This window comes from Aulonocara stuartgranti (genome assembly GCF_965226115.1).
Source record: "Aulonocara stuartgranti genome assembly, chromosome: 2".
Classification (NCBI taxonomy): domain Eukaryota; kingdom Metazoa; phylum Chordata; class Actinopteri; order Cichliformes; family Cichlidae; genus Aulonocara; species Aulonocara stuartgranti.
In genome coordinates, this window is record NC_138940.1 from 23,020,653 (window position 1) to 23,038,586 (window position 17,934).

Here is a 17,934-nt window from a genome sequence, read left to right on the forward strand (position 1 = left end):
TTGCTAAAGCATATAGTTAGGGCTGGACCAGGTGACCCTGAATCCTCCCTTAGTGATGCTGTAATAGACGTAGGCTGCCGGGGGATTCCCATGATGCATTGAGTTTTTCCTTTCCAGTCACCTTTCTCACTCACTATGTGTTAATAGACTTCTCTGCATTGAATCATATCTGTTATTAACCTCTGTCTCTCTTCCACAGCATGTCTTTATCCTGTCTTCCTTCTCTCACCCCAACCGGTCGCAGCAGATGGCCCCGCCCCTCCCTGAGCCTGGTTCTGCCGGAGGTTTCTTCCTGTTAAAAGGGAGTTTTTCCTTCCCACTGTCGCCAAAGTGCTTGCTCATAGGGGGTCATATGATTGTTGGGTTTTTCTCTGTATCTATGAAGCGCCTTGAGGAGACTTTTGTTGTGATTTGGCGCTATATAAATAAAATTGAATTGAATTTGTTTTGCTTTGTTTAAGCATAAAAAGATAATGATAATTAGGAAAACGCCAGAACAAAACTGGAAGCTATCTAAGACTAAAAAATAGATACATAAACATATAAACAGTCCTAAGCCTGCAGTGTGAACCAAATCTGTCTCTTTTAGTAATTAAAATTACTTATGTCCTTCCTTCACTTTATATGTCAACCATTTGTCCCAGTCTTTTAAAACGTGCTCTTTTCATGCTCAGTCTGTAGTTTCAGTTTTTCCAGCAGTAGGATCTCCTCAACAACAGTCAACCGCAGTCTTTACCTCCTGTCTTCAGGAGTTGTTGTTGTTTAAAAAAAAAACAACAACTAAAAACTCATGTTTTTGGAATTGTGTTGGGTTAACTTTTTGTCTGTTTTTTTAAATGCCCCGGTATTTTTTGTGAAGCACTTTGTGATCTTTGTCTTGAAAGGTGCTATATAAATAAAATTTGACTTACTTTACTTACTTAGCCAACTGTCTGTTCAGTTTTTAGTAGAGGTTTGGTTTAATCTGTACATTTTGTAAAGACTACAATGATAAACCAAAAACTCACACCCATAATAAAACAGCTGAATGAGCCATGGAGCAGGACTGCTGGTGGTGGCAGCGCTTTGGGGTCTGGCTCCCCGCCAGCACAGCTGTGCAGCAACAACAAGGACATTGAAGTCTTCATCATTCATCCCTAAAATGAGGGGCAGTCTTTGCTGCCATTTACTGACAAAACAAATTTCCCACGTGTGGGACTAATAAAGCTTATCTTATCTTATCTCTTATCTTTACCTACCTGATGATGTAATGCAAATCTGTTTTATGGTGATTAAGTCCAAATATCAAATAAATTGTTTTCAGATGAAGGATTTGAGCCTTACTGCTTTGTGTAAATAATGTCAGACTGTGCATTTATGAGGCAGCTGCTCGAGTATCTGACTAGAGAAACAAAATTAGATCAGGAGAACGGGTGACCTGAATACACAAATGGCACAATAACAGCACACTTTAGCAAAGACTCTCATTTTGTGCAGTGGCTGAGTTTACTTACACTGTTCTCCATTTCTGAATGTGATATTGTAATCTGACTCTATTCCCACTTAAATAAAACAAGAAAAAAGTAAGTATATGGCAGAAAACTGACTTAAATTTACATAAGATTGCCTTTCGAGCACTTTTGCAAACTTATCGTGATCCAACTGAACAAATGAGAGCAGCATCAGAACGCTTTAAGGCTTTTTTCTGGTATTTTTTTTAATACAAGGACAGAATTTGGTATGACTCAGACATTTTAGACAGTGAAAAAACAACAACAAAACAAACATTTAAAGCGAGGTCAGAGGAGACAAAAATAGGTTATAGTACAAAAATATTTTCACATGCTTTGCCCAGTAATCTTTGCACTGTTCTTTAGCAGGAGTTCACCAAAATAATAATGGGTACTGCACTACTATAGCAAGCAGCTTTACTGCCAGTTGGACAGCTGAGATAACACAAACACTAAAGGAGTCTCTGTTGGTCATCTGCTGCCCTAAGCAGCACCATGTTTGTGTGTTCAGTCCGGTAGTTCAGTCATGCACTGATGTCGAAACACGCTGCACAGACGTTTATTAAATCACTTTGTCTTTTCAAAAGCTTCCTTTTACGTCCCTTGGCAGTAAAACCCCGTGAAATCCTATAATATGCTGAAATATTCAGGAGTGGACCGCAAGGTGCTGAAAACAAACCACTGACCGCTGGTTATTAGAGTGTAATGACTCCCAGCCCCAGCTGAGGTCACTGTGGCCTGCAGAGTGAGTTCACCTCAGTCATAAATATAGTCCTTTGGGGTTGAAGTGCTGCTACATTTGGGCATATCAGAATCACTGCCACTCTTTCAGCATTAAATGTTAACTAATACCATGTATTACTGGCCTATGTTCAGAGCACACGTCATGTCATTTTACACTGTTAAGGTGTTTACATTGTAAAGCCAAATATCTACTGAATAGAAGCACTTACATGGCTTATCATTAGAAATACAGTAAACTGCAGAGAGTCAGTCTTGCTCCTACTTTCTGTTGAATATGGATTAAAATGTCCAAAAATGTAAGCTTTCTTTGGACTCTTTAACTGAGACAAGGTTAAATGCAGTCTGCTACAGGAAACAACTATGAACACGAAGGAATGCAGGAACATGGAAAGTCCACCATGCATGCAAACAAAAGTGTAAGCAAATCGTGCAACCCCAATAAAACCCGCACTGAAATTGGCCAATAGTCGGGTCACACGATCAACGTAATGGTAGTGTTTGTTCAGTGTCGCTCAGGTGACGTCTGGCTAGCATTGCGCCTCCCAGCCAATGCTACACGTCCTCAGGCAGCCGAGTAGGCTGCCTCATCGGAGTCCGGATCCCTGGTGCTGTCCTCGCTGAGAGGTGAACGGCAGCTCAGGTCCGCGATCCCAGACTCCTGGTCGCTGCCGTTGGAGAAGCTGGCGTCAGATATTTGGTTCGTGCTCTTTGGCAGGAGGATGCTGTCTGGTCCTTTAGGCTGACAGGGGCTGCCGGTGATGAAGCCGCCGGTGTAGTCCTGAGGAGTGTTGGCTAGACCGAGGTTGTTACCAGGAGCCCAAACCGTGGGGCTCTTATCAAAGGCGGCTGCTTTGCAGGAATCACTGCACTCCTGCTCCTGCTCCAGCTCAGAAATCTTCTATTGATAATGTAAGAAATGAAGACAACAGTCATTTTCTATAATCACAAAAACATCCAGGTGGAATTTTCTTTTTTTCCTTTGACTTGTAGTATGAATGCACGGTGATCAGCCACAATATTAAAATCACCTCCCTAATATAGTGCAGCCCCTCCCCCGTGCTGTCAAAACAGTTGCGACCCATCCAGAGACAGGCTCCAGAACCTTTGGCATCACATTAGCATGGAATAATATTTATGTCAGAAGTTATAAAAAGGCTCCAAAACTTTTCCTAGAATATCCGATTTGAAAGATTTCTTCAGCTTTAAAGTAATCCTGTGCCAGTTTTTAGTATATCCTCGCACGCGTGATGGCTTCTTTGTGCACAGGTTGTTAAATTTACTCACAAGGAATTACGTTTTTTTCAGCATGCTGCACATACTGGAGAATTTGGGAAGGTCTGGGGAATTTGCTGAGCTGCATTATCCTGCTGGAAGAGGGAATATAACTGCCATGTTGGGGTGAATGTGACATGCAGCGAAGTTTAGGTCACTGGTTGCCAAAGTAACCAGTGACCTTTGAGCATCACGCCACCTCAGCTAGTTTGTCTTCCTCCCACGGGTCACGCTGATGTTATCTCCTTCTCAGGTAAACAAAAGATATGTCAGTGTAAAAGAAAAAATGTGATCAGACAAGTCCTCCTTCTTTCATTACTTTGCACATGCATACCACAGTTTGTAGGACCACAGGAATCAACATGGGAATTCTGACTACTCTGCTGCTACATAGCAAGCTCCAAAACATTGTTTTATTATAGCCAGCATCAGGTTTTCAGCAATTTCTGTTACACCTATGGCCTTTTTTAAATGGCTTTAAGCTTGTGGCAGATCAGCATAGCCCTGTCCTACCTGTGTGTGTGAAGAAAGCTGCTCCTCCAGCTGCTGTGTCTCCTCCTGGATGGCCCGTAGATAATCCTCTACGGACTGCCGAGGATGCATCCCATGGTCAAAACGGTTGTACAGCCCTTTCCAAAATCTCCATAAAAAAAGAGAAATGCATCAGCAGAATAAAATTTCAATGAATGTCTTTACCTTTCACATAATGATTATCTTCCTGATTAGAGTGCACATACCAGGGTTCAAGTGATGCTGTGTGAGCTGGTGCGGTTGGAGAGAACTTACTTAAAACTGTAGGGGGAAGTTGATGCACGGAGGAGCCCTTGAGTCTGGCTGTGGTTTGGCCTGTACAGGGGGTTGGTGTAGTCTGTACGGTTCGCCCATAGATAACTCCACAAAGAATGAGTCCTCTCATGAACTCTATGTGAAGTCCAAATGGAAGACAGGGAAATAAATATGAGAATAAGGTCAGGGGAAAGACAAAAAGACAATCTTCTCCCAACATGGTGTCTGCAGGTTTAAATCTCACCTCAGCTCTATCCTCTCCCTCTGGTTGTTTCCAATGAAGTTGCCAAACTGGCAGGAGTAGAAGTGATTGTGTATAGTGATTAGAAACCTCTCGTTAAACTCAAAGGCACAGGGGAACTGCTCCATCAGCTGCCACACGCACTCCAGCAACTGATCGATGATGGGAGACACCTCTTTGGGGTCTCCAACCACGTGTTTGCATCTGGAAAAGAGATGCATGGAATGAAATCAGAAGATTTAAACCACATCCAGCAGATGCCATGAAAGTCACGTTTCAGAGGCAGACCTGTGGGAGAACTTGTGTCCAAATGAGACCCAGTCTTTTTCTATGAGAACCTAAATGCAGAAAGAAAAGTGTTAAAACACAAGCAAGATGACTTTGAGTCACGGGAAGAACGACTGAACCTCCACACCCACTTTGTGGGGTAATTTCCCCCCCGACTCCAGGGGGATTTCTCAAAAGTAGGCTTCTGTGTTTTATTTATTTTTCTGGTGTATTTCACATTAGCCAGTAAAGATAGCTTTGGATTAAACAAACAAGCAGCGTGAGCCTAGTATGACCCCCTTTGATGTAAAGCCAGAATGCATTTGGATATATTAACATGATACCACTGAGCTGTAACCCCGCTCTGTATCTTAAATTAAAAAAGCTCCAGTATGTACCATGAATCCTCTGAGGGTCCTGTAGTAGGGGTCCAGCAGCACACAGGCCACTGAACACACCTGAGAAGTACGGTCCCACCCATCTGAACAGTGAATAAGGACGCTGACGCCCTCCTCTGCAACAGCCTACACACACACACACACACACACACACACACACACACACACACACACACACACACACACACACAAAGACAAATAAAACGTCCAAAATTAGATGTGGTGATTTTCCACTTGTGCACTATACGTACCTCTGCTTTGCACACAGACGCTATTTTACAGCAGCTGTGAGAAGAAAACCAGCCAGTCATCAGATAAGTTTTAATCACAGGAACCCCGTACCCCATACTGACCTTTTACTAATTTTAGCTGTATTACCTCAAACCTGAGAGACGTGTTATTAAAAAAGTACAATCATGATGTTTTAATTAGAAGACCCACACAATTTCTTTAATGACACTCCTTTCTCCCTTGGATAATTTGGAACATTATTAAAAAGCCACAGCAGCGCAGACGGTATCAGTCTGTGTGTGTCTTTCTGTGTACATTCGTGATGGTATCATAACAAAATGTGGTCGAGGAGTAATCTGCTGTAGCTAAAAACACCACAAAGGTGGTTTTGAGGTGCAGACAGTATAAAACATGGAGGAAGTTGTGGATCTGAAGTGTGAAGCCAACACTGAAATGTCTTAAACCTGCATTCTTTATAATGGCCAGCAGGGGGCAACAATGTTGGCTTTCCAAAACACTCGTGGTTGTATAGGAGTCTATGGGAAAACGGTCCTCGGCTTGTTGTCTCGTTGACCCCAGTGAACATCTTCCTGTTAAATTTATAGGTTCAGTAATAAGTTTCAGGTAATATTGAATAAGACATAAAGTTAATTTTATTGACACTGATCATTCGATGGATATGCTTGGTGCCAATCACACGCTGTTAGCCAATGAGCATACAGTTTTGCTGTCAGGCCCATCTCTTAGTTAAAACATGCAAAACAAACCCACTCTGCTCTGAAGTGCTGTACTGTATGTTTGTAAGTTTTCTCCCATACAAACACAACAATGTCGATGAAACTTTTTGCACCATCAAAGACACCTGCGGTAGCACCCAGAAGGCAGAGAAAGATGCTAACCATCGCACAAAATGTTGGACTTCTGGACATGCTAAAGGAAGGTAGACGCTACGGATTATAAGGTGCATTAAGTGAAACAAAACAGTCAGATAAGTCAAACTTTCCTCAACTCATTCTTCTTGCTTCCTCCACTTCTGTACCATTGATTGGATTCTCTCACAGCTGCTCTATTCCCATGTTCTGGACCTGAAAACAGGGTTTGATCTTTGGTTTCATTCTATGATACTGGACTTATTTTTCTACAAAGGTTTGAACTTTGAGAGTGTTTAAACTAGAGAGAAAAGTGTGAAAATGTTCATGCCTGTCTGAGAAAAGTGTATAAATTGTGTAGTGAGGGGTTTTACAGCCTTAAAACATCTATAATAATTGTAAAGAATAAAGTTGGCTACTTTGTGGATTTCACCGGTTATTTTTAAAATGTAACTCCCATGATAAAAGAGGGACCGCTGTACATTGTAATGAGATGATAAATATGATAACCACTTCATCTGTCAGTGGTTGTGGCTCATTCGTGTAAATCTGGGGGAAAGCCTCAAGGGCTTCTCGTATCGTCCCTGCAAAGATGGATGATGTTGGTTTCACACAGACACACAGAAGATACAAAACACAAACAAACCCACACCTAAACCAATATTGAGGGCAACGGTGAGGCAGACAGTGAGGATTAGCCTCCAGACTGACCTTGGCGATGAAGATGCCTGCATCCAAAACAGCTTTGATGTGCTTCAGCCAGCCTGAGCTCTCCAGACCCTCCAGGAAGTCAGACATGGAGGGGGAACGCAGCTCACACACTGTAACCACAACACAGCTGTCTCACTGTCAGGAAACACGGAGCATACCTGATCGCAGGACTTTATTAAAACCTCACAGAACACTGACAGCAGCAGAGACAAGTTTACAGGGAATCTGTGCACGCTGAGACAACATACGGGTCACCCGAGCATATTTTGCTTTTTTAAAGCAGATTCTGTTTATCTTCTCATGTTATTTGTTCCCACTGGCGATGGCTTTGTTCACACCAGCGACAGCCACTTGGGGATGAGCAATATAAAACCACTTCAGTTCACTTATTCAACTGCCATCAATTTGCCCAGACAGTAATGGTTCCCCAGAGGATGAATCCTTTTCATTTTAATGATGCACTAACTTTTCCCTCTAGTGCCAACGGCTGCAGGCTCACTGTGTCGTTTCATTGTAAAATGTATTTAAATTATTTTCCAAACATTTTCCATCGTCAGGTTCACTCACAGGCAGCGTGACACGAACTCAATCGAACTCAGCTGATGAGACTATATTACACTAATGGTCACAAATCACCTTTAGAAAACTGTAACCCTCAGATTACTCACTGAGGTGTGGACAAAGTGGGTTTTATGTTGATACTACATCAGTTTGCTGACCTGTAAGAGCTGATAACAGAGAAGCAGGTGAACGGGTTCATTTTAGCCTCTAAGGTTTTGTAACACTTCGCACAGTGGACTTGCACTAAGAAGAGATGTTTGAGGCTTTGCTGTCAGGCGGGAGGGGGGTCTTCTTAATCTTATTGAAGTATGCAACCGGGCAGAGAGAGGAAGGCAGAGGGCAGACGTGAAAGGGCAAGGCACTGTCTCCAGCATTTAAAGACTTCCCTTGTGCTGCTAGTGGGCAAAGAGTTATCACAACTGAGAGCAGCTATAACTTTTCAGGCTTGAAATCGCATCATTCTCACGCCCTCTGTCTCTCTTTGGGGGATAATGTCCGGGGTTTTGTCCGCTCCGGGAAACCAAAATAGCTCTGAAATAAAACCCAGATGGATTCAAAGTCTTCCTAGGAGCACCCCTGCACAATACCCAGAAATTCTCCTGTGGGCTCATTTGAGGCTTGATTCCAGCACAGTTCACTCTGCGTGACTGCATATGAAAAAACCCCACGGGGGACCCGCTCTGCTTTAGTAATGTGACGATGCGGCCAATTTAAACAGACAATGCCAGAATATCTGTGTAAAATATGATGTGGTGAAACATTTTTGACAGCTTGAGCTGGTTTTTTTATTTGCTGTCAAGCAAATAAAAACCCAGCTCAAGCTGTCATTATAGCTAAATGATAATTACATAGTAATTACCTTCCAGCATTTTCTGCTGGCTGTTCCTCATGACATGGATGTTCTCGATCCCAACAAACTGGAATTTGATGTTGGAGTAGTTGTCTTCGTTTTCATACCCTTTTCCTGCAGCTCGGTTTGCGATTGCATTCAGCTAGAAAAAAAAATTCTGTCAGTTTTTTTATCCAGCTGTCATTCAAGAATCCCGACAATCTGTAATCTCAGAAAGAGGCTGGTTTTACAACTTATAGTAGCAATACTGGACTATAGTAACATAGTGTATCTAAAACTTATTTCCCTCCTCCCATTATACTATAAAGGAAGAATCAGACTATAGGATCAAGTTGATTAAACTTCTGGGATATTGATCCTGTCAGTTGGGTAGCAGAAGGTACTGTTATTCAATGAATTGACAACAGGTACACTAGAGGGGCAACAATGAGAAAAGCCCCCACATCAGGAATGATTTTACAGATGGGAGCCACAGACATTTTCATTCATTATTTTTTCACAATTTATGCATTTAGTTAGATGCACTGCATCTAACACGAGGAGTCCAACTCTTCCACGATGGCACATCAATCAGATGATTTGCTGTGTCTTGCAGCCAAGTCTGAAGAGCATGAAGGAGATTCCAGAGCTGGACAGGGCCATAGAAGGTCCTTAACCCATCAGCAGGACGAGACATCAGATATCACGAGGAAGGCCAGAGGGCCCGACATCCTTTAGCGGGCTCTGTGCTCACTGTCCAGACCATGGAGCTAAATTGGCATTTGCCATAGAATACCAGAATTGGTAGATATACCACTCACGATAAGAGGATGCTGCAGGTATTAAAGGTGCTGTGCTGTAGTAGTTTGAATCACATCTATCTAATAGACTTTAATTTGTTAATTTAAATGAAGAGTCCTCCTCACACACTAAGGTCAGTTTTGGAGTTCCACAGGGTTCTGTGCTGAGACCAATTCTGTTTCCATTATACATGCTTCCCTTAGGCAGTATCATTAGAGGGCGTAGCATACATTTGCACTGCTATGCAGATGACACAGAACTTTATTTATCAATGAAGCCAGATAACACACACTAATTAGTTATCGGAAGGAATGTCTTCAAGACATAGAGACTTTGATGACCTCTAATTTTCTGCTTCTTCATTTAAGATAAAACTGAGGTTATTGTACTCGGCCCTAAAAATCTTAGAAATATGGTATCAACCAGATGCTTACTCTGAATGGCATTACCTTAGCCTCCAGTAACAATGTGAGGAACCTTGGGAGTCGTTTTTCACCACGATATGTCGCTCAAAATGCATATTAAACAAATAGAGGGCAAATGGAGAGACAATAATAGATCGAGACAAATGTAGGACTGATCCTGTAGATGCAATGTGCAGGTGAGGCTGTGCTTTTGTACATATCATCACGGTCACATTTTAAAATCCTCTGTGTTGGCATAAAGAATAAAGAGTCAATGAAAATATATTTCTTGGGGTAATAACAGATGAGAGACTTAATCGGAGAGCACACGTAAGATATTTTCATTCCAATGTATCAAGAAGCATTGCAATACTAAACAAGGCAAAGCAGGCATTAGACTGTACATCTCCCCATATTACCATACCGTTCGCTGGTTTCCCTTTACTTAAGCTGTTGTGCAGAAGTCTGGAATCAGAGAATTATACAAACTCACTATTCTTACAGTTTGAAATACTGAAATTTGCAGATCTAATGGAATTCCAAATAGCACAATTTCTGTTCAAAGCAAAAAGTAATGAACTACCAGGTGGTTTTGTGAATGTGTGAACTACCAGGAAAAGTTTTTGTGTTTCTGTGTGTGGAGTGAAACTGTGGAATGGTCTGAGTACGGAGTTGAAGCAGTGTCCAAACATAAAGCAGTTCATAGTCTTCCACTTATCCTTGTCAAGGGTTGGAGCCTATCCCAGCTAACATAGGGCGAGAAGCAGGGTACACCCTGGACAGGGCGCCAGGGATAACACAGAGAGACAGTACGTGGAGAGAATCCACGCAAACATGGGGGCAAACATGCAAACTCCACACAGAAAGAGCCCGGCCAGGTGGTGGAATCAAATTCAGGACCCTCTTTTTGTGAGGCAACCGTGCTAATCACTGCGCCACTGTGCTGGCCATGGTTCAAAAAGAGTTATAGAGACGTGATCTTCATAAGATATAAAGAAAGGGAAAATGATGAATTTCAGTGGATGTCTCTGTTTAGGGAGTTGTTATTTCATGCTCATTGGCTTTGCTGTGTAGATGCAAAGTTATGGTGATCTAGAAGCAAAGCAAACTACTGAGTTCAAACACTTTCAGAGGCCAAATTACATAAAACGCATATGTTGCAGAAACATTGCCATCAATACTGATCATATAACACCTAGCAGAGATCTGGGATGTTTTCAAAGCGTTTGCTGTGAGATCTTCAGCCGGCAGCGCACAGTCTGGAAAAATAAATCCCAGCTGAATATACAGTTGATGCTTTAAACACTTGCAGGCCTTTCCTTTAGATACAAAGGGCTCACCTTAGGCCTGGTATCCACCACATACATGAAGTCACTGCAGGGATTGGACCTCAAGATGGCCTCAAGCATCTGTTCATCCTCCAGGCAGCGAGCGCTGAAACCTGACAGGGGCTGGCTGCTGCGGCAGATGGCAGCCTGCGAGGAAGCAAGAGGAGCTAGGCTTCATACAGGGACTCATCCTCATCAGTTCACAGCATTCAGTGCACACGCACAATAACCAGTCTAATATATGAGAATTAGGACGAGTTGAAATTCACAGTACTTTTCCTTCCCCTGCATGTTCAATTTAAATTATTCAACCACACAGTTTCTCATATCTCCACATTTAATAGCAACATGGGAAATAGCCAGAGATCACTGTGTGGCTCTCCCCTTGGGCACATGAACTAAAGTGGAGCTTTTTGTATGCGCTGAACTCCACAAGCAGGACCCTGAACCCTGGGAAGCTGACCTCACACACATAAAGCACTCCTAAACGTCGAATTATGGATTAATAAAATAAATTATGAGCACTTTGGCTTTTTCTCGTGTCAGATATACGACTTTCACAAATATGAAGCCAAGATCAGGGAGACAGTAACGATTCATGTTGTTATTTAATGACCAAATGGACGTCTGTCTTGCTTTCTTTTTTACAGCCTTGTAAATGGTAAATGGCCTGTATTTATATAGCGCTTTACTTGTAACACAAGGCTGTAAAAAAGAAGTTGAAGAAGAGGAACAGTATTTAGCAGGGTCATATCTTACCCCTGCTAAAAAACATTTATTAAGAATGTATTTATTAAGAAGGCAAAATACATTATCAACCATCTTGACCACATTTTGTCAGGAAGTTGCTCTCAGGTCGCCACTATTGCTTTTTTGGGATTAATTAAGATATCTGAATCTGAATACATGACCTCAGACAAATACAGAATCTGGTGCTGTTTCTCTACCGGCCAATCATCATGAATATGCTGCTTTCACGTGGAAATGGGAAAAGATTTCCTGACAGCAGTGACTCATGTTCATCTTAAGAACAGACCAACTTTTCTCACTTTTGTGGCTAAAACGGTCCAAGTGAAGCATTCAAAACTTATTTTATATACCTGTAAATAATCTCTTACCTCAGCTCCTGCAAAGTTTTTCGTTGTGCAGGACTGGAGATTTTAGCTCTGTTAGCATCACTTCATATCCCTTGTATTACTATGGGGCAGATTGGAAGTGTATGGGAAATAAAAAGAGAAATACTCTGTAATAAACTTACATGATTGTCTTTGCAGTAGTATGACAGGGCAGGAAATCTGCCTCTGCTTCTGAATTTGGAGCTCCCCACTATGACCGGTGGTGTGGCACTCTCGGGTACAAACAGGTCAGCAGGGTAAGTGTCACTCACCTTTAGAAAAAAAGACCAAACAAACCTTTAGGCATAGCTGTCCATATTAGGATGAATGTGCATCTAAGGCCAGCTCAGTGACCTTGTAGTGTTGGTTAACTGGGGAGAGTTTCCACAGAGAGCTTGGGAGTCCCATTCTGCTGTAATCAGCCTTGAGGTCCAAGAAGTCCCATTCCTGTCGTCTCTCCTTCTCATCAACATTTGGCTTATAGGAGAAGCAGTACAGCTCGTCATAACTCTCTGAAAGACAAAACAGGGACTGACAGCTAAAGGCTGATGAGCACAACCTTCAACTTGTTTCAGTCCAAAAGGCCAAAGTGTTGCAAAAGCAGAGGAGATGAAAACTAGACCAAATGAGCAGATATTTACAGGATATTTAGGATATTTACAGTGATACAGAAATGCTGGCATAAAGAAAAAAGAAGATAATCAAAGAGGAATACAGTCCAAGCCTTTGCTGACATAATGACAGAGCTCACCTGGCTGGGAGAGCCGCTGCAGGGACAGATGAATATCGTGGCATTCCTGCTCTTTAGAAATGATAAAATGAAGAACCTGGAAGTTCTTGCAGTGAATAAGCAGAGGACATCCTGAAGGAGTTGCAGCCAGTTTGTCCACACTGCACACCAAACTGTGAAGTACCTGAGCAAAGGTTAAAAAAAACAAATTTACTGAAGTGTGCTTTGGAGGATTGCAAAATGTTAGTCTTGCAGCCTGCTGGTGACGCACGCTTAACATTTTTTTCTCTTCAAACAGACTGCTTATCACGGGCTGTGATCCCTACCCATGTTTCATTGCGCACTCCGGCCTCGCTCTCCACAAAGATGGTGTGTGTGGCAGTCAGGTACAGGGTGCCCACCCTCCTCCTTCTGTGGGAGATTCTGTCAAGCAGCTTGACATTCTCCACCTGGAAGGGGGAGGAGGAAGGACAGCATCAAAACAGCCTCATCCTCTGCACATCTCACGCGTGTTTGACACAGCTGCACATATGTGTGAGATGACAGAGAAACACATCCTCAAAGCAGTGACTTTACTGCCAACGTGGCGAACACAGCAGCACGCGTCCTTTGGATTGAGACAGATGTTTGTCTTATTTATTTGACTTTAGATTTGATCTTAGAGTGCGCATGACGCTTTGCTGCTGGAGCGCCAGTGGCGGTACAGTGCGGAAATGTAGCAAATCACTGCAGCCAGACCCGCGGTTACCTTTGGCAGTCGGATGTGCTCCATCGGCAGCTAAGCTTCCAGCCACGGCTAAACTACCAGCACTAGAATATGTGCACAACAGTGTTATAAAAGGCGTTAAATTGGCTCATAAGGTTGGAGCTGTCCGTCAGTAGCTCTCAGGTTAAGCAGCCATAATATTGCTATTGCCTGAGCTGACTTCAGCGCATGGTCCTAAAGCCCGCTCGGTGTCGTGCTGTTACCGTCACGGTTGTGAACATAGACAGTAGATAAAAGATGGAAACAGCTTTGTGTCTGAAAAGTGAACCCAACACAGACGAGCCCTGAACATCATTCATTTTAGAGGCCAACAGAGGGCGACAACCTCAGTGAATGCTGACCTGATGACTTTAAAAACTCAGGCGCTGGTTTCAGGACATACTGAATAGTCTAAGGAGCTTGGAAAGAAAAGCGTCTGGACTTCCTTAACTTGCTTGAAGCTTCTCATCCAAGAAGCTTCTTGGATGAGCTTCTGGATGAGAGGTGAAACATCTTCAAGCAAGAAGAAGCAGAAGTCCAGAACATTTTCTTTCCAAGCTCTTTGCAAAGCTTGGACTGGATGACTGAGAACTAGAGCTGGGCGATAGAACGATAACGATATGTATCGCGATATAACTTTTTCTCGATAGAAAAATTCAACTATCGTGATAGACCTCGCCGCTCTTGTCCTCTTTAAAAAAAAAGAAAAAAGAAAAAAAAGAACAGCCAATCCAAATTAAGTAGCGCAGAGCCGAACCAATCACAGCCGCAGCGTCACGTCACGTGACTTGTTACATACAGCACAAGTGCCAAGCCGCACATGTGTATTTGTTTGGGAAGCAGCCAGCCACCGTACCGCCCGGGTAATGGAGGAAATGAGTGTGCCGACTAGAAAAATCAACCGAGCGTGACCGAAGAGAAAACAGATGATGGTTCCAATGCCGGAGAGATTGTCGAACGGAAGAGCCATAGAAGTTCCGTAGTGTGAAGGTATTTCGGCTATTTCAAGTCTGACAAAAAACAGAGTAGCGTGCATGGTAAATTGTGCCGAAAGCAAGTCTGGAAATACAATAAACTGGTGCATGCGCTACGTCCAGGTATTTTTGAAAACGCAGATTTTTCTATGCGTTTGCACCTTTCGTCCACACGTAAACGGCGTTTTTGGTCACTGAAAACGAAGATTTTTAAAAACTCAGTTTTTGCATTTACGTGTGGACTAGAAAAACGGAGAAAACGCAGCATCAAAGGTGTGCACATTTTTTGACGTCACACTGTGCGCCACGTTATTGTTTCGGTGAAATGTATTTCTACAATACTGTTACTGTTAATTCTACTCTCTGCAGTGTTTAAATGCTTACATATACACACACAGTTACTGTCCCTCCACATGTACGACTCGGTTCTGCTTCTATGCCCCAGCTTTGTTTACTTTTTCCCACCGAGGCTTCTAGACTTCTGATTGGCCAACATTTCTGCACGGTTAGGAATCTAGCGCCACCTGCTGCTTTGGCATGTTCATAGCAGCGTTTTCCTTCATTTCTCCCTTTATGTGTGGATGGGATTATTTTTTAAAACGAAAACGGAAAACCTCCGTTTTCAAAAACACCCGTGTACTTGTGGACGTAGCCTCAGTCTCTGACTGGAAGCGCTAATTTGTCATTCGGCTTTTGTCAGACTAAAGTAACTGTTAAAACTAGAGATGGCACGATACCACTTTTTTATGTCCGATACCGATACCGATATCATAAATTTGGATACCTGCCGATACCGATATGAATCCGATATAGTGTTTTTTAACCAACAAAACTGTTTTTTAAAATATCTTGCTGCATTTTGCAAGTCTGCAAGTTCATACTCAGGTTTAAAACAACAACTACACTAAAGCTATTCTGTTATACCTGTATACAAAAAAAATATTTCATAGTTCAGCAATACTGATCAATCTAATAAACTTAAACCTACACCATCCTCCCTATTCTGGTATTTTAAAGAGTACTTAGTGTAAATATTAAGCAACCTAACTAATAGGGTTCCAACTCCCAGCAACAACAAAAATAAATAAATAAAAAATAGGGAACCACCCCTCACACTCCACCTCATGATGCTTAATCGACGTAATCAACCTTAATTTGATGCAGTGTGAAAAAAAATGCACAGAAATCAATTATTTTTCAAGAAATATTAAATAGATTCAACATCTTTCTTCAACAAAATTGCAGACTGCACAGATGGTACCTTCCCAAAGTAAAGAGTACTATAGCTTACTAGGGTATATATATTAGACTTAATAGTTACTATATACAGTAATTGACTTCTATTCATTTTACATCAAATTAAAACTTTGGGTGTCAGATAATTATTTATTAAAAGCTCGACATTTTAAATAAGAATAAGAAAGAAAAGTATGTCTTTGTGCCCCCTTTTCCCTGTTAATGCCCTATCGGCCCCCCTGGCTAAACTTTGCAAGATCCGCCCCTGCACAGTTACCAGCCGTCAGCTACGTAGAAAAAGATCCTTGAGTAGAAAGTAAGATTAAATAAATTCTAACAACAGCTTATCAAGCTTAAACGTGCTGCTGTTGTTCAGCCGCTGGTTTCCTCTTTCTGGTGCAAAGTGGGCCAAAAACAAACAAGAGAGACAGACTCCCGACAGAAAAGCCGATCAGCTGATCATTAAGCAGTTTCATGATTGAAGTAGCAGCCGGAGAGCAAGAGGCAGTCGCTCGTTAAGCTTAACGCAGGAATGCTTTACAAACATTCAGAGATGGACTTACACACTTGCTTTACTTCTCTCGGGGATAACTTTGTCGGAGATGAAATGCCGGGTTGCTAGCGAAGCTCCACATGCTATCCAGACCACCGACAGGTCCCGCATGCCACAGCCGCTCTATCACGTGATGCATACTGCTCCGACGTGCTAACGTTCTGAGGCGAGTTACGGCGTGTTGCAAGTTTTGTGAGGTGCTTTCGTGATATTTAATGGATCGGATTACATTTTTTATTTTTCTCCGATATCCGATCCAGTAATTTAGGTCAGTATCGGACCGATACCGATACGTAATATCGGATCGGTCCATCTCTAGTTAAAACTGTTTGAAAAGCTCAGCTATACAACAAGGAGAGATTGAGAATTTCCTTTTAGTTCTCAGTTTATTTGATATTGACAAAAGTTAGTCTGTTTTGTCTGTTCTTCTGTAAAACAAACTAAGATTTATTTTTAGAATTAATATTTTGTTTCTAAGTGGAATCGACAATTTAGTCTGTTTCGTTTGTTCTATTTTGAAACCTAAACGCTTTAGCGGCTGCCTTTTGTGTAGTTTGCAATATTTGCCTTTATTTATCTGAAAAAGTCTCATGTTCCTTAAGTACATCTACCCTGTTGAACTTATTATGGGAAATAAATATTTAAATAAAAACAAGCTGCTGATTATTTCACATTTTACTTGTGAGCAACGGCACATTTAAATCTTACAACTATAGTTATTTGGCTTATATCGTGATAGATATCGTTATCGCCTGAAATGAAAAAAAACATATCGTGATATGAAAAAATCTTATATCGCCCAGCTCTACTGAGAACCTTCACATACATAAGTCGTACTGAATAGTACAAATACATAGTTTGTGGAAAAGGCTCCAAACCCTATAAAATGAGTTCCGCTAAACTCGCCCTAAGACCACAATTTAGAATTTTTAGAATAAAAATTCTCCTGGGGCAGGGATAGCTCAGTAGGTAAAGTGGTCGCCCCATGATCGGAAGGTCGGCGGTTCGAATCCACTTAACGGCTACCCTGAGGTACCCCTGAGCAAGGTACCGTCCCTACACACTGCTCCCCGGGCGCCTGCTTAGTGGGCTGCCCACTGCTTCACTGAGTGAATGGGTCAAATGCAGAGAAAAACAAGTAATTTCCCCATGGGGATCAATAAAGTATCCATTATTATTATTATTATTATTATTATTAAATGGCCAACAGGGGGAACAAAAATGCAGCCAACACAGAAGTGTCACAAACTGCAGTTCCTCTAATGACCACTTGGTGTGTAGTTCAAAATGAAAGTCAATTCCCACAAACCCATGTTATAATGCCCAATTTTCATCCATTGAAAACATGCTCACATGGCCACTCTGATTGGCAGGTCTCTGCGCAGAGTCAGTTGTAGCCAGTAGCTGACTGATAGGCCTCATCTCCACTAATCAGAGTCACTAAACTCCACACCAGTTTGTGCCGTTAGGCCCTTTTGGAGCATTTTTACTGGAATTATCTGACAGATATGTATTTGTGTGGTGAAAACCACCATTTATCACTAACTACAAAGTATACATGTCTGTGAGGTACACTGGTGCAGTTTATAGATGCTGCTTGCTAACCAAGCTTGCTAGCCTAACACGTGAATTATACATCTACGTAATCT

General features: G+C 42.1%; 1 protein-coding gene across 2 annotated transcripts; it reads right to left on the minus strand.

Moving 5' to 3' along the window:
- Positions 1-1,670: 1,670 nt before the first annotated feature.
- mtmr7a (myotubularin related protein 7a) lies at positions 1,671-13,731 on the minus strand. Of its 2 annotated transcripts, XM_082508901.1 has the most exons (14): positions 13,526-13,731; positions 13,104-13,226; positions 12,799-12,961; positions 12,402-12,559; positions 12,191-12,319; positions 10,945-11,079; positions 8,430-8,562; positions 7,010-7,119; positions 5,199-5,324; positions 4,822-4,871; positions 4,537-4,737; positions 4,293-4,427; positions 4,020-4,146; positions 1,671-3,132 (listed from the first exon to the last, which is right to left on the minus strand). In XM_082508901.1, the coding sequence occupies exons 1-14, from the start codon at positions 13,547-13,549 to the stop codon at positions 2,797-2,799; spliced, it is 1,950 nt and encodes a 649-aa protein (XP_082365027.1). In that variant the 5' UTR covers positions 13,550-13,731; the 3' UTR covers positions 1,671-2,796. The 2 variants fall into 2 exon arrangements, with proteins under 2 accessions (XP_082365027.1, XP_082365028.1); XM_082508902.1 differs by lacking the exon at positions 13,526-13,731 and having other exon boundaries at positions 13,049-13,109.
- Between the last annotated feature and the right edge of the window lie 4,203 nt (positions 13,732-17,934).